Source organism: Mauremys reevesii, linkage group 5 (assembly GCF_016161935.1).
Source record: "Mauremys reevesii isolate NIE-2019 linkage group 5, ASM1616193v1, whole genome shotgun sequence".
Lineage (NCBI taxonomy): Eukaryota > Metazoa > Chordata > Testudines > Geoemydidae > Mauremys > Mauremys reevesii.
The window spans coordinates 52292279-52318136 of NC_052627.1; the positions used below are offsets into that span (position 1 = coordinate 52292279).

At 43.4% G+C, this 25858-nt stretch overlaps 1 protein-coding gene across 2 annotated transcripts in view; it reads right to left on the bottom strand.

Annotated features, from left to right (window-relative positions):
* TBC1D9 (TBC1 domain family member 9) overlaps window positions 1–23999 on the bottom strand; it is an 81670-nt gene extending 57671 nt beyond the window's left edge. The window contains exons 1-2 of one of the 2 annotated variants that reach the window (XM_039541150.1): window positions 22751–23999; window positions 5704–5814 (exon numbers count right to left, since the gene is read on the bottom strand). In XM_039541150.1, coding sequence (XP_039397084.1) covers window positions 5704–5814; window positions 22751–22877 — 238 coding nt within the window. In that variant the 5' untranslated portion in view covers window positions 22878–23999. The remainder of the gene's footprint in view (window positions 1–5703; window positions 5815–22750) is intronic. The other variant, XM_039541151.1, reaches the window with a different exon arrangement.
* Between the last annotated feature and the right edge of the window lie 1859 nt (window positions 24000–25858).

Genomic DNA, 25858 nt, shown 5'->3' on the forward strand with positions numbered 1-25858 from the left:
GGAGACCTGATCCCCAGTCTTCCCTCAAAACCTGATTCACAGGTGAGGGGTATGGCATTTCAGATGCAGATTCTTCACCCTCCTCCTGGGGAAAAACCTCCCTACAAAAGGTGAGCAGGCTCTCCTGTCCCCCCTCACTTTCCATCTGGACTTCCCTCTCTGGGCTCCCCTCTGAGGCAGAGACTCCTGTGTCCCCCAAAAGGGAGGTGATCCTGGTCCAGCTGGGGGCTCACAGCTACGACAGACCATTCACTGGCCAGCAAAATCCCTCCCTCCCCTTTCACTCAGGTTGGGCTTGCTTCCAGCTACAGAGTCCTTGGGGTCTGTTCTCACCGCAGCAGTCACCAGAATCCCAACTTTCATCTCCAGGATACATGTCTCTGTGCACCCAAGGGCAAGACCTGTCCCCTGCTGACCTGCAACTTCCTTGCAGTCAGCAGCTGGGACGGCCTCCCTGTTACAAGGTGGAATATTCCCACCAGGGAGATGATTATAGGACAGGAGCTGGCTTTATCCAGCCCTCCCCCAGGGACCTGCCTTGAGCCCCGGGGCTACAGGAACTGGTTATGACCATCCCTGCTCCCAAAGCTTCATTTTTCACTGCTACAAAAGAATTAAAGAGACACTCTCCTATTCCCCCTCCAGCACATATGACTTCAGCCTCCCCTTTGGGGCTTTTAGCACAAGATTCCATCTTGCTGCTAACAAACCCTGGGATAGATTCTGCCACATCAAAGAAATCACTCCCCAGTAGAAATGGTGCAAAATTGTGTGCCACTGCTACAACTTTCAGTTCAGCCTGCAAATCACCAGTTTCCATGTGTTCTTTAGCTAAAAGGTGCAAGGACTTTGTAACCTCCCACCAATTCTAATTCTGCCATTTTCCCTGGTAACACATCCTTCTCATCGATTAGGTCCCTGCTGACCACAGAAATTTCTACACCAGTCTCTCTCCATCCTTGGAGCACTTTGCCATAAAGTTTAACAGCATACATATGCTCACTGCTTGGTTGTGTAGAAGCAACCTTTACAAATCCTGTGTGGGAAGAGCCAGTAGCCCGGGATACCCCTGTGCACTGAGAAGCAGCAGCTTTATGTGTTACCTGCTGTCTGTTCCCACTCAACCAAGGACATTTATTCCTCAGGTGCTCAGTGGACTTATAATGATAGCACCTTTTGGGCTCCTCTACTTGTACAGGAGATTTGGGATGAGTAACAAGGGAATGGGGAGGTGAATGCCCAGCCTCCTTTTTCCCAGGGGTAAAATGGTGATTCTGCTTTCCACCAACCCTGTATCCCTCTGCCAGTGGTTTATATTTAATTGCAGTTTGTGACTGTTCGTAAGAGTCTGCAAACTAAGCTAATTCCTCCACTGCATTCACCTTTTAGTCCCATAAATACTGTTTTACATCATCACTGCACATATTCAGGAACTGTTCCTGAGTACACGTTTCTTCCAAGCTTGTAACACCTTTTTCCCCTCACCTACTTGTCTAACAAATCTCTCCTTTCATTTACATAAACCACATTACTCAATCCAAATCCTTTTTTAAGACTCCTGAATTTAATCCAGTAGGTTTCAGGTGTAATCTGAAACTGTTTCAAAACCAGTTCCTTAAATTTACCATAGTTTGAAGCATCATCAATAGACTTCTTATTGAATATGTCCAGAGCTTTCCCAGTCAATTTTGCAACTAAAGTGGTCATTACTCTGGTTAACGTGCATGATGTTGTAGCTGGCTTTGCACAAATGAGTTTCCCTAACTGCGGAGGGGTGATAGATGGCACGCAAATTCCAATTCTGGCATCTCCCCACGTAGCCTCCGAGTACGTTAATCGAAAGGGGTATTTCTTGATGTTTCTCCAGGTGCATGTGATCAGCGTGGGTGTTTCATGGACATTAACACAGGCTGACCTGAAAAGGTGCATGACGCACGCATCTTTCGGAACACTGCCCTGTTCAGGAAGCTGCAAGCCAGGACTTTTTTTCCCAGACCAGAATATCACCGTAGGGGAAGTCAAAATGCCCATTGTGATCCTTGGAGACCCCGCCTACCCCTTAATACTGTGGCTCATGAAACCCTACACAGGGACCCTTTTTACCCTTTACAGCAGCAAGGAGTGGTTCAACAGGCTGAGCTGGTGCAGAATGACCGTGGAGTGTGCTTTTGGTCGTTTAAAGGGTCGCTAGTGCTCTCTGTATGGGAAGCTGGACCTGGCTGATGACAGCATGCGCGCAGTTATATCCGTGTGCTGTAACATTTGTGAAGGGAAGGGTGAAAGCTTCACTCAGGCATGGACCTCGGAGGTTCAATGCCTGGAGACTGAATTTCAACAGCCAGACAGCAGGGCTATTAGAGGGCTGCAAGGATTAGGGATGCCTTGAGGGAGCAATTCGAGGCTGAAAGCCACCAGTAATGTCTGGTGCCCTGTACGGGAGTGAAGTGCAGTGGTTCCAATGCTAGTAGGCATCTGTGTTTGCTACATTGACCTGTGCCTGTTTCTTTCCTGGGCTAGGGTATCCTTGACTTTATGCAATAATAAAGAATGTTTTCAAAGCCAAAAAATCCATTTATTGAAAAGAGGCACAACTGCTTGGGAAACAGAAAAGGCAAGAGGGTGGGGGTGGGGAACGGTAGAATCAGAGATTTGCGTATGTCCTGTCTGGAGCGCTGCACAGTGAGTGCTGCACTTCAGGATGGCTATGCTGCATGGTGATGGGGGTTGAGTGCAGTGGGTAAGGGTCGTAGTTTTCAGGGCTGCGTGGTGAAGCTACATGTGTTGGAGGCAGCTGGTGGCGGAAAGAACCCAGATGCTGGGGGGAAGTGGGTAGGAGGTGACATGGGGGCACAAGGGAAAGAGTTTTGGGACAAGGGCTGCGGGAGGAGTTGGTAGTGATCCACCTGCATTGCTACGAGCGCCTGTATCGAGTTTGCTTGGCGCTCCATGATGCTTAGCAGCTACTCCATGCTTTGGTACCGGTGATCCGCATTCTGCTGGCGGACCCTCCTTTCACTCTCCTGCCACTCCTGCACTTTTTGATTTTCATTACTTGAATGCTGCATTACTTCATGCAACATGTCTTCCTTGCTTCTACACGGCCTCTTTCTGAGTCTTTGGAGTCTTTCAGCCAGTGATAACACAGACAGCTGAGATCTCAAGGTTGTATCTGTAAAGGCAAAATGCAACACTTAACAGAGGCAGCATTGTTCATACCAGACAGAGCAATGATTCCCCCATACTTAAGGGCAAGCACAGTCTACACAATAGCATAATTTGCCCGTCCCAAAGCGAGTGCACATAACCCATGGGAGCCCCAAAATGGTGAGTAAGCACAGGGTCAAGTGTGACTGATTGTTTCACGGCTGTACTGTCCTCTGGGTTTCTGTGCCTTGGGGAGAGCCAACAGCAGCAGGGGGCTCCTATACTGAACACTGTCCCCACATTTTCCATAGGAGTTCATCCTGGAAGATCTCGCTGCTGAGGGTGACCTGGGAAGCAAGGGAGGGTCTTCTACTGCAATGCGGCTTCTGCCCTGGCCCATATGCAGCTTGCCCGTGTGCAGCAATGGTCTCCCCTCCCCCCACAGCACAGTGGCGCGGACAAGTTAGCCTGACTGGGACAAGGATCACAGTGGCTCTCCCGAGAAACCTGCGCAAGCACATTGCCCAAGTTCTGTATGAGACCTGTGAAGAGATCACTGAGGCCGATTACCGTGATGTGAGAGCGCACATCAACGCCCTATTCTGCATTTAGGCATGCATGCAGCCCTAACCCTCCTTGCCCCAAGAGCCCGCACCGAATAACCTCCTTCCCAAAATAAAACCCGCTTACCGGGGAACCTCCTCAGGTGTTTGATCTTCCTCAAGCACCGGGTGCCGTGACTGGCTACCTTCCTCCTGGCGTGAGAACAGCTCCTGGCTACATGCATCTAGGGATTCTGGGGTGTCTTCCTCCACCTCAGCACCCTCGCTCCTGCTTTGCTCCTCCTTCTCCTGCCTTGTTGCACTGGGCTCTGAAGTGTCCATGGTGGTCCCCAGAGTGGAGGTGGGGTTGCCCCCAAGTATCGCGTCCAGCTCTTTGTAGAAATGGCAGGTCATGGGGGCAGCACCAGAGCGGTGGTTTGCCTTGTGGGCTTTGTGGTAGGCATTCTGCAGCTCCTTCACTTTAATCCTGCAGTGCACTGCACTGCGTCCCGGTCATGGCCCCTTTCCATCATGTCCCTTGATATCTGCCCAAAGGTATCATAATTCCTACAGCTGGAGTGCAGCTGGGACTGGACAGCTTCCTCCCCCCAAACACTGATGAGGTCCAGCATCTTGCCATTGCTCCATACTAAGGCTCGCCTGGAGCGTGGAGGCATGGTCACCTGGAAAGATTCGCTGAGAGCACGCCACGCCTGGCTGAGCAAACAGGATGGGATTTTTCAAAATTCCTAGAGAATTTAAAGGGTGGGTCTGATGGTTGGTCACTTGAAGGCAGGGCAGTAGAGTTCAAAGTGATGACCAGAGTGGCTAGCACAGGCATTGTGGGACAGTTCTGGAGGCCGATCAGAGCGCATTAACAGACCAGGGCATCCACACTGGCGCCGTGGCACTCCAGTAGGGGTGCAGCAAACGTTATTCCACTCGCCAAGATGGAGTACCAGCAGCGCTGTAGCCATGGAGTCAGAGCGCTCTACGTGCCTTGCCACTGTGAACGGGTAGTGAGCTAGTGCATCCGGGGCTCCTTTATTGCGCTGTAACTCGCAAGTATAGCCAAGGCCTCAGTTTTTGATAGAGACTATTCAGAGACAGCCAGAAAAGTCTAGGTGTAGTCATTAAACAAGGGCTGATTTAAGAAACATCATCAGCAATGGTTAAGGATACTTCTTACCATATTAAGGCCTGGTCTACACTAGAAAATTAAGTCAGCTTAACGACATCAGTCAGACGTGTGAAAAACCCACATCGCGAGGTAATTAAACTCACCTAACCCCCAGTGCAGACAGCACTAGGTTAACTGAAGAATTCTTCCATCAACCTACCTACTGCCTCTCCCAGACATAGATTACCTATGCCAATGATAGAAACCCTCCTATCAGCATACGTAGTGTCTACACTGAAGCGCTACAGCAGTGCAGCTGTGCCACTGTAACATTTCAAGTGTAGACAAGCCCCGAACATGTCACCAGACGGCAAACTTCCCTCTCAAATTGCGATCTAGTAACCACTATGCAGTATTATAGGATTAGTAATGCCATTACTGAATTATAGAAATGTGCTCTATATTCAGATGCTACTATTATAATCAGATATGGTCAAACAGATTCACAATTTATTTGCTGCTTTGTATTTCACACTGTAGGCCTTAGAATTATGTTTACAAAATGTTATTCCTGCTGAAAATCCTAGATATATAGTAAAATAGCAATCAAAAACTCTAATGACAGAAGAAATGTTTTGCGGTAGGTCCTAAATTTTGAAAAATCCAACATCAAAAATGCTTAAAAGTTAGCACATCTATTTAACAGTGCTTCATGCACATACATTATGTGGCTTGCTGATTTCGTAAGTACTTCCTCCATCAACAGACTTTCAGTTCCAGTTGATTGATAAAGTATCACAAAATGACTGCACTTAGATAGCAGTGACATTCCATTTGTTACATGGCACATGCCCCACCACCACCAAAATCATTCTGTTTCAGTGCATTTGTTCTTACCACAGGCAATAGTCCAGTAAACCAAGGAGTCTGGCGCCTGGTAGAGGATTCGGTATGGTGCTACCCTAGCACTGGAGTCCAGCACAACATCAAGAGTACCCACTAGGAGACCTGTGGAACAGGAAATTCTGTTGGTGAATGTGGCCTGCTAGATTATCTGTTGCATATTAAATTATTACATGACAGATCATTTTTGCCAACAGGTAAAAGATCTATAATCAAAATAGATTTCAGCTTTTACATATGAGTTGATACTAGTTTAAAAAAGAAAACATGCTAAAGAAGGATAAAAGTCTTTTTTTCTTTTTAAAGAAAAAGCACATTTTAAAACTGTTATTTAGCTGCAGCAAAGAGTCCTGTGGCACCTTATAGACTAACAGATGTTTTGGAGCATGAGCTTTCGTGGGTGAATACCCACTTCGTCGGCTGCATGTAGTGGAAATTTCCAGGGGCAGGTGTATATATATATATATATATATATATATATGCAAGCAAGAAGCAGGCTAGAGATAACGAGGTTAGTTCAATCAGGGAGGATGAGGCCCTCTTCTAGCAGCTGAGGTGTGAAAACCAAGGGAGGAGAAACTGGTTTTGTAGTTTGTTATTTAGCTGTAGCTTCTCAGTTCACATTCTTTAGGCATTTCCTTAAGATACATTGAACACCCCACAGAAGTTCAAATTTGGAATTTCAGGTAGGAAAAGAATAATCCAAAGATTTCCAGCACAAGTCATCTACTACAGTCTCTGGAATGGCTGTTGAAAACAAGCTTGGCCATGACTATACTTAGGGGCTATATAACTGTGGTGTAGATGTTCAGGCGTGGGCTCAGGACCTTACAAGGTAAGGGGATCCCAAAACCAGACAGCAGCCTGAGCCTGAACGTCTACACCGCAATTAAACAATCCCTTAGCCCAAGCCCCATGAGCCCCCATCAGCCAGCACAGGCCAGTGTCTAATTGCAGTATTAGACATACCCATACAGTCAAACTCTTTTCAGCAGCAAAGAGGAGAATAACTGAGAACCTATGGACATGTCAAGGAAACCATTGAAGAGACATTAACAGCTGTGTATCAAGTTCTACTGGATGTCTCCTTGCCCTTAGGGTAGCTAAAGATCTTCTAAACCAGGGGTTTTAAGAAGATATTCTGTAAAGGAAAAACAAAAGCAAATACAACCAACAAATGGAGGGATTTTTTTATATTCTTGATTACGTATAAAGAAGACATGGAAGATTTCCCCATTCTCCACAAGTTGGATTTCACCTGGTTTTGCTAGATGTTTTGAGGACAGAGGAGAGGTTGTCTCAAAGAGTACTATTGTGAGCGCTCTTGCATTGTAGCCAAAGAAGGGTAATGTACCTTTATCAATGGCATCCTTTCTCCAGGTATTCATTACATACTGTAATTAAATGAGTCAAAACAAAAACAAAAAAAGCCCCAAAATTTGAATGCATTGACTAACATTCTCTTCCCCTTTTAAGTTGCTCATTTTCAGTTTTGTAATGTCATAATTGTACTACTTCTCCATTGTGCTGTCTTTCCTGGTAGACAAAACCGGAACTTCTAATATGAAAAAAAGAAAAGAACCCTTTCCTCACCTTTCCTCTTTTTTGGGACTGTCAGGGTTCCTTCCCCACTCTGAACTCTGGGGTACAGATGTGGCGACCCGCACAAAAGACCCCCTAAACTTATTTTTACCAGCTTGGGCACAAATTCCTTCCTTGCCTTAGTATTGCTGCCACCGCCAAGTGATTTAAACAAACATTCAGGGAGGGCCACTTGGAGCCCTACCTTCCCCAAATATCCCCCCCAAGCCCCTAGATCCCCTTTCCTGGGGAGGCTTGAGAATAATATCCTCACCAATTGGTACAGGTGAGCACAAACCCAAACCCTTAAGAACAATGAAAAATCAATTGGGTTCTTAGAAGAAGAATTTTAATTAAAGAAAAGGTAAAATAATCACCTCTGTAAAAATCAGGATGGTAAGTACTTTACAGAATAACAAAAGACTCAAAAAAAACACAGAGGATTTCCCCTCTAGGCAAAACTTGAAAGTTACAAAAACAGGGATAAACCTCCCTCTTAGCACAGGGAAAATTCACAAGCTAAAATAAAAGGTAATCTAACGCATTTCTTTTCTGCTATTACTTACTATTTCTGCAACACTAGATGCTTAGTTCAGATATAGCTTAGGGAGATGCATTTTCCCCTGCCCTGTTTCCTGGCTGGCTCTGAGACACACAGATTAAAAAAACCTTCCCCCACAGATTTGAAAGTATCTTCTCCGCTTAGTGGTCCTTTTGGTCAGGTGCACCCCCCCCCCCTCCCCCCGGTTATCTGAGCTTCTTAACCCTTTACAGGTAAAAGAGGAATTAACCCTTTATAGGGTAAAAAGCGATTTTATGCTATCCTTAGTTGTATGTTTATGACAGGACAAAGCATCCTTTCGGGCTCTTTTTAAACATCAGAAAGATACAAAGAGCACAAACCGATCGTTTCCCCTTTCGAGTTGCTTTTAAGTCCAAATGTCAATTAACATTGGAATTATCCCACCAACAGTCAACCTAGAGCAATTAGGAGGCTTTCATTTGATGTATTTCAAACAAACTCATTTATAGTTCTTCCTGGGTCACATTGGTTGGGAGGTAATCTCCTCCTCCCCTTGCATTAATGTCCATCAGCCACCTTTTGTGTCTAAGGAGTCTCAATTATCATGCTGAAGACAGACCTGGATGTGTTACCAGAACTTTGGCAGGCAGTGCTACATGGATGTATGCCTATAATAGAAGCTGAATAGAAAACAAGAGATACTCTCTATTAAACAAGAGATACTCGACGTTAACTGGACAAGTTTGCCTCATTTGACACACCTTAAGTCTAACCTCTGATCTGACTTTTTGACAACTACTGTTTGTTGGCTTCCCCAAACATTCTACAAATACTCCTAGATAAGTTTTGACTCCATTCAAAAACCAATGGGCAAGAATAATTTAAAATTGTTCCTTTAAAATGTGCATTATCTTGCAACTCATCTACACTAAACAATTTTGCCACTACAAGGCCCTGATCCGGTAAAGCACTTAAGCACATGCTTAGTTTTAGGCATATGCGTAGTCCCTTACAACTTTAAAAGGTAAGCATGTGTTTAAGTGTTTTACTGGACTGGGGTATAGGGCAACGTTTTCCACAAAAGTGAACTGCAAAGGAGCTTTTGCTCTGTATTTGCATTAAATGTGTTGCAAGAGTTACACTCAAGCTTCTTCATGCTTTGCAACTCCATGCATTTGCAGACAGTATTACAAATGCAAGTCATGGGGCAACAGCCAAATAAATTATTTGTAGGCCATGTGTGCTCTCACAGTGATAAGCAGCACCATCAAAACTCCTGATTTGGGCTGCAAATTCCCACCTTCATGCAATTAAAAATTTCTCAATTTCTTTCCTGCTGCCGCACTTCCAAAATTGATATGATGTGACTGTGGTCCTGAGGATTCTGCCACTACCTCTGCAAGTATGTCACTGCAGAAAACTAGGACAGAGAGAGCTGAGGACACTGGAGGCAGCACAAACCCATTGGCCTGCTCAGCGGTGTCAAGTCAGGAAAATATCCCCCTCCCTAACTCATTCTCACTGAGCTGTTGGAGACTGGGGGAAGGAGAATAAAAGTTATGGTGTAGGGGTGTCCAATCCTTTTTAACTGGAGAAACAGATTGCAGAGATGCTACTGCTGGTGAGGCTAGGGGTAGGAATATTCATAACACTCCACAAAAACCCAGATGATGTCAGTGAATCTCTTCTTTTCCATATCTTCACTCTTTACAGGCATTTTATGGCTCTGACTTACTTTATTTATAAAACTGAACATGGTATTTTGATAGCAAGAAATGTTGCTTAGAAATTTGTTTTTTAAAACGTGTTTATTCATATGTTATGAAGCCAATTAATATTGCCTATTCAAATCTTACAAATACCCTTGAAGGCTGTCCTTAAGGAACTGCTCCAGTTTACACCATAAGTCAGTTTTTTTTGTGCAGGCAGGTGATGCAAGCAGAATGAAATAATAGCTGTTTAAATTGATTCTCTCTCTGAGGAGCCTTGGAACAGAAGTGATTGTATTAATTGTTATTAAAAAAAGAAAGTCTATTTTAACCATCTCCCAGTTTATTAACTCATGACAGAGCAAGTACATTCTGCTACATATTAGCAATGAATATATGAGAGATCAAACGAAAAGATGTAATTGAAAAAAATTAAAAATATACGTCTTAATTCACCATTTACCCAAAATAATGTATTACCCAAATCATGGTTACATCCTCTAGCATGAGTTAACCCTTGAATTACACAGCCATTTTTATATCCGTGAAAAATTATGGACAAACATGACTACTGTTTGGACTTTTCTACAGTATTTCAGAATGTTGTATGTTAATAGCAACCTTACAACAAAATAAAAAGATTTCAAGTTTCACAGTACTAAAAACCTATTAGACCTTATTCATATGACTAGTTCTTGTTGTGAGCAAGAATTATTCAAGTGAGTAGGGGTTTTTAGGATCAGCCCCATAGTAATTAAAATGAGGGCCCTGATCCCGCAAGCACTCATTCAGGTGAGTAGTTTAATGCCAGAAGTAATCCCATTAGAGATAGGTGTTTACAGGATCAGAGCCTGAAATACTACACAGATTCTGCAAATTACTCTGCGCAGGCAGACTGCACTTGCATGCAACCCCGTTCGTTGTAGTTGTCAGTCTGCCTGGAGCTACTTGTGGGTCAGAGCCCTACTTAGCAGTACAGGATATTATCAACTTCCAAACAAACACATAAAACCACACACTCTCTCTCCTGAGTATTTTAACCTACTATTGTTAAAAGTAACTTCTAAAATAACTACACATGAAAGTTACTAGAGGAAAAACATGTTTCTCTTTTTTCAGTTTACTTTATGCTCTTGACAACATGCCACAGTCATCTTTGAATGTTTGCCATGGACAATGTTTCTACTCCCCATTTTGTTCCTTTCTTTAAGTATATTCAGTAATTACAGTTTTCAATAAAAATAGCTTCTGCAGATTTCGGTGCAGCAATTGGTGTTTTAACTGAAAGCATATTTAAATTTCCCATGAGTAAACAATTATATTCCATCTAGGCAAGTTTTTAAATACAGTCCTATGGAGTAATCCTCCATTTGTTTGGTTTTATGAAAACTTTATATTTGAAGATGCACACGGGCACACACAATCTTCTGGCTCCCACCCCGTTTGAGAACAACCACATCCATATGAGCGGACACTTGTACTTACACAGAGCCCCTTAGACAAAGAGGGCTTCATGTGGGGTAGAAGGAAGGTCTGATTGCAAGATCAGGGACTTGGACTATACGGCAATTTTTTGTTGTTGTTATCTAAAACAAGTTAGACCCTGTCACCTGGGTGATGAAGTACAGTAACCCTTCAACCTTAAAAAGTCATTGCATGATACAGCAACAGCTGCCTATTACACAAGCTATTTGTCAAAAACCTGAGGACAACAGCAGACTGTGAAACTTCCAGTTCAACTTGAAAGTTTTCTTAGTGATTTTTTGGAATTTTCCATCCAATCCCAATGATCCATTACTCCCACAACATTCAGTATAATAGGCAACCTGCACTAAGAAAAACTGACTCTTACTGAAGACATACCGATCTGCCATGACTGATTTCTCACCAAATACGTTCACTACGGCCTTTGCTGAGCCACCACGGTCAACTGCCACTGTTACGCCTGCAGAGGAGTCACTTCAGGACTATGCAGAGCTCTTCTTAATTCGCATAATTTTACACGTGGCCTACCAAAATCTCACTTTTTTCTCTTAGTATTTATTTTAAAATTTTCTATCAATTATATTATTAAAAAAAGACAGTAACTCTATGAAGAATTATAACCACAGTGTACAATCCTCAGGTCATCTTCAGTCAGAGATTTATTTTTTTCTATTAAAGATTTACATGCTAAACTGCAAGACATAAGAGCAAGTCCAGCACTACATGTTGTATCAACTAAATTCCAACAGAACAAAGATTTAGTCAGATTGTGACGCTCCCCCCGTCACATTGGTGAGCAGCTACCCATTGACTTCAGCAGACCTACTCACAGAACCACTCTGGCCCTAGGAGAGCATGCAAAAATCAGGTCACTTATTAGTAATTTTTCAAAACATTCGTATTACTTTTCAGTGTGATGTTTTAAACACCAAATAAAAGACGTATGATTCAATGGCCTCCCAATACGTGAAGTGTGTTGATGGTCCCCTTCCCTTTCCACTATACATCGTGAGCCCATAATGGGTACTTCTGTAAACAGTAATCATTAAAGAGCCTGTCAAAGTTCAGGACAACTGCACCTGTATTTCCCCCTCCATGGTCCAGCAAGGGCACCCATTTTTAGTTTTCTGCCCACCCCCCCCCGCAGCCATCACCTCTCTTGGGCAGAGATTCACATCTTGCTCCCTCTGATTGGGTTTTTTCAGGCTGCACAGTTCCATGCCTTCGCTGTAGCAGTGAACCAGAATGCCTAGACAAGCCAACTTCAGTGTTTTGCTTTCTCTTCAGAGACTATAAGCAGTGTAATTACCCACAATTTCAAGGTACCAAATAGCTCTAAGCAAGCACATTTATTAAGCTGAAAGCATGAGAGAGAAAACATTAAAAACAGTACAAGAACCTACATGCATGTTAATAAGACTACTAGTGATCACCCACCCAACTCCAACAAGGGCTCTGGTCAGCGAACAATACATCAAACCCCACAAAGGGGTTATTCTGTGGTGACAAGTTCATAACAGTTTTATCTCAGTACAAGCATCCCTCAGGAATGAGTTAGGGCTAGTCTACACTGGCAGTGCTTTAACATGGCTTGTGTGGTCAAGGCAAACTGCTGGGCGAGAGCTCTCCCAGTGCTCTAAAAAACCCACCTCCACGAGGGGCACAGCTACCAGCGCTGGTGCACTGTCTACATTGGCGCTTTACAGCGCCAAAACTTGTTGCACTCAGGGGGGTGTTTTTTCATAACTCTGAGCGAGAAAGTTGCAGCGCTGTAAACTGCCAGTGTAGACAAGCCCTACGTCTTTCCTTTATACAGCTTTGGCCTTTGATCTTCAGATTCCAGGAACAGATAATCAGCAGAAAAGGGGCCCCTCCTCAGGGCACAGCTTCAAAAGGCTGGGTACCTGTATAACTGGAGGTGGGACTTTGCATTCACCTCCCCCTAGAGATTTTACCAGCAAACCACTTCACACTGTTTTTCCAAGTCCATTCTTGTCTGACCCATTATTCAATATAGTCCTTTGAAGTTCACACTTCCAGTGCTCAAAATAATACATTACCTTTGCATTCAATACAATGGACTCCAACGATACTTAAATGTAATTCAGTAAGACTTTTCAGGGAAATTTCCTGCAATAGCCCTATCTGTCACACTCCCAGTACAGTTGCTAAAGACGTAGGAAGCTCTACCAAAGAGGCTAAGGATCATGTAGGTCTGTAGAATTAACTACTTGGTCACTTCTAGAGGCAATCTTTGATGAAGCTATGCTGATTTACACCATGACCTGGCCCTAAGAATTAAATTTTGTACAGCTGTAATAGGTTGTGAAAAGAGTTGTCCTAAAGCTTGGATGTCATTAGCTAGGTTATAAAAAGTGACTCACAACAACAACAAAAACAAAATAGCCAAGATGTTCAGTATGTGAAGGTAATTTTATTTTCCTTAGTCACTACAATGAATCATTATTTTCCCCTACTTTTGCAAGGCAGTCCTCATGGCTGATTAGGTAATCCGCTCACTCATTTATTTTTATTACAGGAAGAGGTCCAATGACATACCTGTCAAAGGCCAGTGTAAACAACACTCAAAACTCCACAGTTAATATTATGAATAAAATCTTATTTGCCTTACTCATGTGAGTAGTTCTAGGGACTTCATTAATGACACTAGGTCAGTGGTTCTCAACCAAGGGTACATGTATCCCTGGGTCCATGCAGAGGTCTTGCAGGGGGTACATCAACTCAGCTAGATATTTGCCTAGTTTTATAACAGGCTACAACAAAAGCACTAGCAAAGTAAACACAAACTAAAATGTCATACAATGATTTGTTATACTGCTCTGTATACATTCACTGAAATGTAAGTACAATGTTTATATTCCAATTGATTTATTTTATAATTATATGGTAACAATGAGAAAGTAGGCAATTTTTCAGTAACAGCGTGCTATGACACTTGTGTATGTTTATGTCTGATTTTGTAAGCAAGTAGTTTTAAAGTGAGGTGGTACTTGGGGATACACAAGACAAATCAAACTCCTGAAAGGCGTACAGTAGTCTGGAAAGGTTGAGAGCCACTGCACTAGATTAATAAATTGATGCCATTCTCAGAAAGTTAAACAAACTTCTACTAGCTGGAAAACCGAACATTCTAGTCTGACAAATAGTGCCAACAGAGTGGTTTAAAAGCAACATCCTGTGGAGAAACCCAGCCCCTGCCACCTTCAACTTTTGAGAAGCAAGGAAGGTGCTGGAATTTCTACCAGGGTCCCATTCCCACATTCTGCTTGGAGAGGAAGTCTCTCAGCAACTGGCTAGGTAACTGATAGATATGAAGTTTCTGTTTGAAGGGGACTATGTTAATGGGAACAAGGAATCTTTCAGTTCGCACCTGCAGCATCCACAGGTGCACTTTGGTGCAAAGGGCTATTCACACCCCATAGTCCAAACCCTGGGGCAGTGTAGACAATCCCTTATAGAGGAAGAAACCCTTAGATTAGCAATATCTGTCTTCACTAGCAACGTTAAAGCGCTGCCATGGCAGAGCTTAACGTGGCTGTGTAGTCGCAGCACCAGCGTTGGGCGAGAGCTCTCCCACCTCCACAAGGGGAGTAGCTACCAGCGCTGGTGCACTGTCTACATTGCCACTCTACAGCGCTGAAACTTGCAGCACTTCTTCACACCCCTGAGCAAGAAAGTTGCAGCGCTGTGAAGTTGCACTGTAGACAAGGCCTAATGGTTTGCCTAGAAGGGAACATTTTACCAGTAATTATACATTTAGCTTGAATCCCTTCCCAAGCAACATCAACTAAGCCAAAAAAAATATATCAATACCAGAATAAAAGGAGTTCACATGGGGGTTATACAGATTTACCTTAAATTATACAAAAACAGAAACAAACAACCCCCCCCCACACACAACACAACATATTTTCTAATGTAGACAAGATCTAATCCCCCCCTCAACCTTCTGTTTTTAAGTCTTCTACCCATGTGAATATTTTCAGTGCCTGCCTCTGACGCTGTTCATACCTTTTTCCCAAGCAGTCATAATATGAAATTGACGTCTCAACAGTTCATTTGATGACTACAGGCTTCTGAATACCAAAAATGAAACAGACCTAAGTCTAATTATTTTCACTCTGCTGCTGTTTGGCAAAGCTACTACTAAGCAGCACTGTAGACGTCTGGCTGCAAACTGAGGAAGACAAAACTGAATTTATGTATATGACTGTCTTTGTCAATGCTAGGAGTTAAGTAACATTTTAAAAATGTATAAAAATGTTAATATTTTAAAATACCACTTGTTTCCCCAGTGTAGACAAACCCAGAATGTGTATGCACACAATAACTATAGATGCCTTTAAAATTATATCAAAAGGGTGTAAGAAGGTCTGGTGGTCTTTCCACTGAGCCCCCAAATATCTCCATTTAACAGATTCTGATGGAGACATTAAGTCATGAATGATACATTAGAAGTATATGGCTCCCAGAAGAAAACCAAACAAACAGACTTGCTAAGTTTTTTTCCCCCTTTTAAATAAGAAGTGGGGAGGGATTGGGTGGAGGGAGTGAAGACAGAATAGGGCAGAAGAGGGAATATTAGTCTGGGTGTGTGAAAGGTCACAGCTGATTAAAATCAAAGTTCCAATACTTAAAGACACTCATATGCCTCAAGAAAATAAATGGTGACCTACATATATGCAATGTTATTTGCACAAATTGAAATGAAATAATACAATTACAAGTTACATAAAGCATGTGTTCTTCATTGAAAACTATGTACCTACTGAGTTCCTAGCAGTCTGTACTAAACAGGAATGAAAAAAGCAAGTGCAAAATCTGCAAAAGAATGAAACACCTTTCATAGAGTGAGGTGACAAGTTGGACTAAAGGGTGATTTTTCAAAAAAGTTTTAAGTATCTATAAATAAAGGTTTGTAAACAATGCTTTCCTCAACCACAAGAAATCCTTTAGCTGTACTTGTGAGGAAACTGTATTCCTTCTCCAAACTTGGGGTAACAATGTCTTGGTATAACATCAACAGTACCACATAATGGTACTGTGCAGGGTAACAATGACACTTTCATTTCATGTCACTTAACTTGGCATTCACCAACAAGAACCAGTCAACCAGTCTCTTTCCATTCCTCCTTTCCAATGTAACAGCGACAATCCTCATTCCCCACCACAAAGAAATATTTGGTGAGAACAGACAACGTTACACCAGCAAATCAGCCATCTGATGTCTACCAATTAAGTACTAGAAAGATCTTTGGCAACATTTTCTGGACTTACAGTATTACTTCACAGCTTTCAATGAGTGCTTTCATACATGGTGATCCAGCTGCTAGCATAAATACTTCATTTACAAAACAATTCATACCACAGACATGACTCTTGAAAATAGACACAAAATCTGCTACTTGCCTAGGTATCCAAACATACTTTAACAAGTGGTCACTTTAAAAAAACAAACAAACAAACAAAAAGCAATCACATTTCATATCAAGCTACCACATCTTTAGCAAAAGGAATATGCTTCTCTTTTTGTTTACACAAATCAGTCATAGAAACCACAACCCCTGACTTTCTGTGCACTTTATACAAATGTGTGTTTTCATTACCAATTAGAAGTGCACAATACTATTTCCCTATGATATTCTCTCCAAAATAAATCTGACAAGCTTTGCTATAGAAGAAAGCTGATATCCAGAGACTTCTCTTTAATCTATTTGTTGTGTTAAAAATTAAGCACTACATTTTAAGAAAGAAAAAAAAACAAAAATCTACAGGAATATTATATCAAGGACTGAGCTCTGTGTCACCATGGGGAAGATCCAAGTTCTACTTTATCTCTCAATCACTGCCCAAGGGTGAAAATCCCATACGAACACTTGACCCTCACAGGGAAGGAGCACTTTGTGTTGCCCAACCACAGCCAATTTGTATCCAACTAGCTCTGGCCAAAGATCTCTTAGGTCAAGAGAACTGGTTGCTGTCAAATTGGGAGAGGAATGGAAATCTGAAGTGTGGAAAAACAGAAGAAGATGTCATAGGGATATGGGAGATCCTACAACCATGGAGGAAGATAATACAATAAAGGTATCTGCCATATTGATAAACAGAGAGAAGATCAAACTCCATGTCTGACGGTCAGATACTTCATAAGATATACAGGAACAGCTTGCAAGCCTAGTGCAAAAAGTGACATGTTAATCAAACACTGATTTTTTTTAAAACCACAAAAATAAGCTTTTAGTTTTATCCTGAAAAATTAATGAAGTGATTCAAGATAAAGGGTGAGTTTACAGAGTGGCTATTAAAACCCAATTTGCCAAAAGCCACGTCCATTTTTTACCCTCTTATTGAAATAAAAAATCCCAACAACTCATATCTTCTATTAGGGCTTGCCTGCAAAAGAACATTGCAGTGGTATAACGTAAACTGATTTTTAAACCAATATAGCTACACTGGTACAAAAAAGCTATGTGGGCACTCTGATTTTAGTATATGAGTGCATAAGAGCAATTTGAACTAAACCAAAATAATCAGCTTAAGCTCGTTATTTATTATGCGTATCGTGGTAGCTCGCAAGAGCCCCAGTCCTTGACCATGGCCCACTGTTCTAGTCACTGTGGATATGCCTACACTGCAGCACAACACTTGCAGCTGGCCTGGGTCAGCTGACTTAGGCTTGTGGGGTTTGGGCTGTGGAGCTATAATATTGCAGTGTAGACACTTGGACATGGGCTGGAGCCCAGGCTCTAAGGGTATATCTACACCGCAGTTAAAAACCCACGTCTGACCCAGGTCAGCTGACTCAGGCTTGCGGGGCTTGGCCTAAGGAGCTGTTTAATTGCAGTGTAGACATTTGGACTCGAGCTGGAGCCAGACTGCAAAGTCCACACAGCAATTACACAGCCCCTTAGGCCAAGCCCCATGAGCCCGAGTCAGCCGATCCAGGCCAGCCTTGGGTGTTTAACTGCAATGTAAGCATACTCTTTGCTAACATACAACAAAAAATGTGATCCCTGTCCTAAAGAACTTACAAGTACCAAGCTAAACCAAAATAAGCCACTCATACCAAAATATCAGTATCAAACAGGGGTTTGCATATAGTTAACTTTAGTTATACTGATGAAACTTTCTTGTGGTAACAAGTTCTTCTTCTAACTAGTTTGCAAGACAGTTGCCATTTTAAAACCTGAGGCAAAACTTCCTCGTGTGCCAGTACTGGGGGAAACAGGTCAGCAGAAGTCATCACAAGAAGGAAAAACAAAAAATGTTTGCATCTTTAGGACACATTTCTGGGATAAACTGAGTCTCCTTTTTAGCGCAAAGCATGCTGATAACTCTACCATGGTGAAAACCTTATATACACGATATTTTCAGTTGTCTAAGTATGAATGATTTGTTTTCCCCCAGGGATCACCTCAAATTTTACAGACTGTTACATGACGCTGTATCCACTGATGGACTATATTTTAGGGCATGTAAATAGATAATCTAACCAACCTAATTTCAGTATTGTGTCACTGCAAACAGAATTATGAATGAAAGAAAATATTTCTTTAAGCAGTATCATCCTGCTAATTCCACTTGCATGTTTCTTTAAACAGGAACAGATAACTGCTCTGAGAGTACAGTACTATAGTCACAATTTCCAGGATTTCTAAGGGACCATCCCAAATGGGATCAATTTGTCAAGATACATCTCCCTGTTGACTGTGTAAAGTTTCAGTGGAGACAAGATGGGTGAGGTGATATTTTTTACGGGAGCAACTTCTGTTGGAGAGAGACACAAGCTTTCGAGCTTACACAGAGCTTTTCTTCGGGTAGTTTCAGTAGTTTTATACTCTAGATAGGGGGACACTTAGGTCTCTAAAAGCACATTTTTTAGAGTATTTCAGTCAGGTTTACCCAAGTATATGACAAAGTGAAGTGGTGCCAAGAGTTCGCTCAAGATACATACACAAGAAAAGTTTCATTTCTCCCTTGATGGGTTCTAGATTGCAAACACTAAATTATACTATAAATTCGTTGGAGTAAAGACTGTCATCTTCCTGAGTGGATATACAACACCTGTCACACTGGGATCTTGTTCCTGAGTGAAAATTGTGGGCATTATCACTAATACTAATGATTTTATGAAGACTATTTCTATATACTATGCATATTTGTTTAGGTACGATCCTATCAGCAAGCAGTATCCATATCTCCTCATGGAAAAGGCTACAAAAACATTTCTTGCTAAACAAAAACAAAAAAAATCAAAAGCCTAGAGAGAATAATATTTCATGTGTGAAAAACTGCTAGCAGTAAAGGAAAGATTTAGTTATTTATTACCATTACCACATTCCCAGGTGAAGTGCAATTCAAGGCAGGGTGCATATACAAACATACATGAACAGCAGTTTACAACAAATATATGGGACTGTATAGAACAGTTTGTCATAAGACAATATGCACTACATACTGTTTATTATATACACTGGAGTTCACACGGTCCACTTAATGGCATACATCTCAAGAATCAAAACTCCAGAACAAAGGGAACATCTAACTTCTTTGAGTTACTTCTGAACTTCAGTTTCCTATCCAATAATGTGGGCCTACTGAGAGAAGATGATGCAATAGCCTGGTTTACTCCAAAAGAATGTAACAGTCCTACCCCTACTCAAAGATGCAAGTATAAACTCACAAGAATACATTTTCAGAAGCGGCCTCTAAATCTGTACAGTTATATCACCACCCACAACACCACATACACAATTGTACATATACACAGAATCCTAGTTATGCATGCATGCTGCATTTTAGACCAGTTGAGAATAAGCCCCCAAATGTTCGCAATAACTCTTCCTCTGATTGAAAAGATACTACAGTAACGCCTCACTTAAAGTCGTCCCGGTTAACGTTGTTTCTTGTTTCGTTGCTGATCAATTAGGGACCATGCTCGCTTAAAGTTGTGTAATGTTCCTTCTAACGTTGTTTGGCAGCTGCCTGCTTTGTCTACTGTTTGCAGGAAAAGCAGCCCATTGCAGCTAGCTGCTGGGGGCTTGGAACCAGGGTGGATTGGCAGCCCCCCCCCATCAGCTCCCCGCTCCCTTAAGTTACCTGTGCAGCAGCTGCCCAGCAGGCTAGCAATTGCAGCTGTCCCTCCCACCACTGCCATGTGCTGCTCCTGCCCTCTGCCTTGGAGCTGGTCCCCGAGATTCCTGCTTGTTGTGCGGGGGGGGGGAGGGAAGGAAGAGGGAGGCTGTCAGGGTGTCCCCCTCCTCCCTGTCCTGCACCCCGCTTACCCCATCTTCCATAGAGCGGGGGGACACACCAGGGGTCAGGACTGAGGGAGCTTGCAGCAAGCTGATCTAATTAACAAGGCAGTGTACTTGAAGGGGAAATGTGCATATCTCCCTCCATTCCTGCTGCCTTGGAGAGAGAGTTAACCCTTGAGGGCTCAGCCAATTGCTAGTTCATCATTTAGCAGTAAGGAAAATATCCCACCCTCTGACTCCTCCACCTCAACCAAGCTTCACAATCATCATCACTGTGTACCAGTATTAAATTGTTTGTTTAAAACTTATACTGTGTGTGCACGTGCGCATGTATGTGAATATATATCTGTCTTTTGTCTCGTGAAAAATTTTTCCCTGGAACCTAACCCCCTCATTTACACTAATTCTTATGGGGAAATTGGATTCGCTTAACATCATTTTGCTTAAAGTTGCATTTTTCAGGAACACAACTACAATGTTAAGTGAGGAGTTACTATACATTATTAGGATAATGGAAAGAATCATAAGAAGCAATCTTGCAATCCATGGGATTAGAATATGTGATGAATTCTTCGGCAAGTTTATGAGTAGCACACTTCTGAGGGGAGAGAGTCATTTAAGATGGATTTGTCGCTCATTTCCATGAAAGGAAATACCAGCAGCCAATATGGAGTGACTGCCGATAATTTACCCTGGCCAGGGAGAAGCAGTATTTCAGCCACTCTTTATGAAGAAAATAGGTAGGTTCAGGGGTGCTAGAACACTTTGTATAGTGGGGGTGCTGAGAGCCATTGAACCAAACTGTAAAACCCTGTATATGATAGAAACCACTTCAAACCAGGGAGTGAGGCAGCACCTCCCAGACCTCCATCAGCACCCTAGTTCCAGCACCTATGAGTAGGTTCATCAACATACAATGCTGATGGGTGAAGAATGAACAAATATCCCTGAGATTGTCACTACAACTGGAAAATCACCATGCAAAGGCACTTATGTTGTCCTTGCTTGAAAATAATTTACAATCTAATACCAGGCCCAAATAAAAATGGAATTCTCTAATAAAGCTACATAGAGCCTAGCACCAAAAATGCAAGCACTCCACAATATGCATTTTGACTAGTTTAGAGAAATTTTGTTTCAGCATACATGGATTAAGCAAAAAAAAACAAACACACACACAAAAAACCTTATTCTTTTAAGTTTCACTTATTCAGAGTTTTGTATTGATTCAGGAAGAACAGTTGGTAATAAAATTGAGTTGAGTTCTACATTCTCAATTCATGTATTTTTTTAATCTAGAAAAAGTCAATTTTCAAGGCTTATATCTATATACACACATACACACACACACACACACACACACACCATAGGTAGGGCAATGTTGAATCCAAATATTAAAGGTATATGTTACATAACATTTAAATAAATACTGTCAGGGTGAGATGATCCCAGTAATGTAAAGCTTTCAATGCTGATGGTAATTTATACTGGCCAAAATATACTAAATATTTAGAGAACTCATATAATCATAATATGAATGAAAAGTTACTCTTGAAAACACATACATTATCTAGGACATCCCAAAAGGGACATACAGTAGAGATTCAAAAGCAAAACCGCTCCCTTACTGCCAGATATGTGTATATGACTAGGTTTTTTTAGATGAATATGTATTAATAGAAAAGCAAGCTCATCAAAATACAAGAATGTTTGCAAATTGCACGTGAATGTATCAAGAGATCAAAGACTATTGTTTTGTTTTCTAGCTAATCTTATACAATTACAGATATTGTGAAGTACTAGGGAAACCTTTACAGTATTTACAAATAAAGACAAATTATTTTAATACTATCCTAATACTACAGCACTCTGCTAACTGTCAAGTAGTAACCCTCAATGGCTCCACTGGAATAACATTTTCCCTGGCAGAGAGATAAGAACTCTTGGGAATGTGGTGAAAAATAGTTATAGTCCCCTAATCACAAAACCTGATGATTACATTTCCCCCCCCCATACCATTATTTTAATTCACACAGCTCCCCTCACCTGAATTCACCCTCTCTCCTTTGAGACCTGCTACTGTCTTATTGTTATTGATGTGGGAAATGATTATCCTCTGACAAATCATTCACTAAACAATAACCTAACAGCAGCAGCAGCATTGGATATATGGCCCCTGCGATTAAATAAACGATGATAAAGCCAAACAGAAGACAGGAGGGGATCTGGTGTAGCTGTAGTCAGGGGCACTGCATGAGAGAAAAGACAGTCAGGATTTTCCCTGTTACCTGTGTCAGATGGACGCATTGCCTAGGTGGGGCACGCTTCTGTTCTAAATAGTCATTATTACACCAAAGTGCCAAATGCTGAGCTCAATAAAATGAAGATTGGGCCAAATCAGCTAAAGGCAAAGTAGGCTTGAAATGCAGTGTGTGGCTATAAAGAGGAGCCCTCTTCTCCCTTACCAGCCAGTCCTCCGCCGCCTCCATCTCCTCCATGCCCCTTTCTTCTCTGCAGGATGAAGTAAGGGTTGGCCCTCTCCGTGACCCACAGGGCGTTTGCCAGCAGCACCTCCCCGGGGTTCACCCACATGCTCCCGGCGGAGACAAAGGGCAGCTCGCTCTGGCTGGGTTTGAAGGTTTAAATCATTCACGGAGCGGTGGGGCCAGGAGGATGCTGGCGAAACGCAGCTCACAGTAACGCGCCGTCCGACCCAGCTGAGAGACAACAAAGCCCCAGACAGGGCGAGCGAGCGAGCCAGCCACGGGATGGAAAGGAAGCAGCGGCCTCTCTGTGACCCCCACCGCCTGCCCACCCACCGGAGCCCGGCCGGCCGCTCCCGCTCAGCGCCGTTACAGTCCTAGAGCAAAGGCGGCAGCGGCAGCAGCGAGAGGCGGCGGCAGGATCAGCAACGCAGCGATGAGCACAGCAGTGACATCAGCACCGGCGGCCGCGGAGCCCAGCCGTGCTGCCTCCCCTCGCCCAGCCCTGCCTGCGCCATGTAGCAGGCACCCCCGCGGGCAGCAGCAGCGCCCCGAGACGGCGCTGATTGCAGAAGTGGCGGGCGCCCTCCCCACCTGCGATAAAAGCACAGGCGCGGAGCAGACTCGTACCCAGTGGGCACAGCACCACAGCTGCTAGGCTAATCCCCGGGCACACCCCGAGTCTCCCAACATACACGGGGCGCGCCAGCCAGTAAACCTGGACCGGGCTGCACAAGAATCCCGAGAGAGCCCGTCAGCTGTAGAGCGGCTGAAACACCCCCCGGCACGCTCCGCTAGCTGGGGGGGGGGCGGCGCTCAGACCTCCGCCGATCCCTTAGGGGACACGCAGCGCCCGCTCCAGCCCACCCTGCCCACACATTAACTTCACTGCCACCAACAAGCGGCGTACTCGTTGCTGCACGAGTAGGCAGGTGACAGGGCGAGCGCCCCACCCGCGCGCGCACAGGCACCCGGAGGTGCCCTGGGCAGAGCTCCGCAGAGCAGCACTACCCCCGGCTGCACTAACGCTCCGGAGCAGGCGCCAGAGACAGGCGCGCGAGGAGCTACTCGCAGGGTTAAATGGGCCCCCGCCGCCCCGAACCGCCCCTCGCGCGCTGCGCGCGCCCGGACGCTCCTGCGGGAAGAACGGGCACGGCGCCTCCCCCGGCACCTGCCTGCCGCCCGCGCGCGCCCCCTCTCTGCCCCGGCGCAGCGGCGTCTCTGGCCGCAGAAGGTGCGTCAAGGTTCTAAGTGGGCGGAGCGGCCGCAGCAGCGACCAGCCCAACATTCTATTATGGGCGTGTCTTGCTTCCTGCAAGCCCAAGCGCCAGTCACGTGGCGCACCTGTCATTGCACCCAGCAGCCGGGGAGGCTCCGCCCGGTCCTGCTGGTGGACAAAGGCCCGGGAGTAGCACTAGGAAATTTCTCCCAAATGTAGCTCGCGTTCCTATTCCCCCTCCTTGCTGCGTCCGCCCTCCAGCGTGCTGAGTGTGGAACTGGCTCCTCAACCCTCAGGGAACCCAACACAACAACCGTGCCTGCAGCAGCAGCCGCCACTGGTTATGTGTCAGACTGGGGGCACTTGAGCTGTACTTTGCATTGGAACCAGGACCCTGTGTATCATGTGTTAAGCTACAACAGGGGTCGGCAACCTTTCAGAAGTGGTGTGCCGAGTCTTCATTTATTCACACTAATTTAAGGTTTCGTGTGCCAGTAATACATTTTAATGTTTTTAGAAGGTCTCTTTCTATACGTCTATAATATATAACTAAACTATTGTTATGTGTAAAGTAAATAAGGTTTTTAAAATGTTTTAAAAGCTTCATTTAAAATTAAATTAAAATGCAGAGCCCCCCAGACCAGTGGCCAGGACCCAGGCAGTGAGAGTGCCACTGAAAATTAACTCGCATGCCGCCTTCAGCACCCATGCCATAGGTTGCCTACCCCTGGGCTACAAGACTGTGGGGATGAAGACTTTACCTTTTCCTCCAGCTGCTACAAAGATGAATAGAAAAAACTGAGATTTTTCCTTAGTGAAAACTCAAGCTTTCCCCCTTCTGCCGTGGGTGGGGTGGGGTGGAGAGATGAGAAATGACATGAAATAAAGTTTTTGCCTTACTGATAACTAAAATAAAAGGATAAACTAGCTCTATTGACTACAGTATTCAGCTGGCGGAAGAGACCATTGTGATCATCTAGACTGAGCCCCTGTATGATAGACTTACTGGCCTGGTGGATGGGGGAAGCAATAGCTGTGATATAGCTTGTTTTTAATTTTATTTTAGCATGAGCTTTCGTGAGCTGCAGCTCACTTCTTCGGATGCATAGAATGGAACACACAGACGGGATATTTATACATACAGAGAACATGAAAAGGTGGAAGTATGCATACCAACAGGCAGAGTCTAATCAATTGAGATGAGCTATCGTTAGCAGGAGGAAAAAAAACTTTTTGAAGTGATAATTAAGATGGCCCATAGAAGGTGTGAGGAGAACTTAACATAGGGAAATAGATTCAAATAAATATCCCCTGTCTGTATCCCCTGTAGATTCAATTGAATCTATTTCCCTATGTTAAGTTCTCCTCACACCTTCTATGGGCCATCTTAATTATCACTTCAAAAAGTTTTTTTTCCTCCTGCTAACGATAGCTCATCTCAATTGATTAGACTCTGCCTGTTGGTATGCATACTGTCCAGTCTTCCAAGCTGTTGAGTTTCATTCTTGTTGGGAGAGAGAAATGTTGGTATTTACACAGACACTTAACTCCTAGCCTCATTTATTGATAAAAATATTATTGGGAAAATGAAATTAAGGTTAAAAAAACCCAATAAAGCAGCTTTGTTCAAACCTTCAGTTTGCTTCTTACTCACTAGTCAATAATATCAGGGTGAAATCTATGTAACAACATACTACTCTAGATAGGGGGACACTGAGGTCTCTTTACTATGTAGTAAAGTTATGCTACCATCATATGGGGGAATTCATATCTTCAAACCCACATAGCCCCAATTAGGCAGGAGTGGTTAAGCAGGTCTATCTTAAACAAAGGAATGTGTTGTTAGCACAAATTTACATATAAGTAGTAAC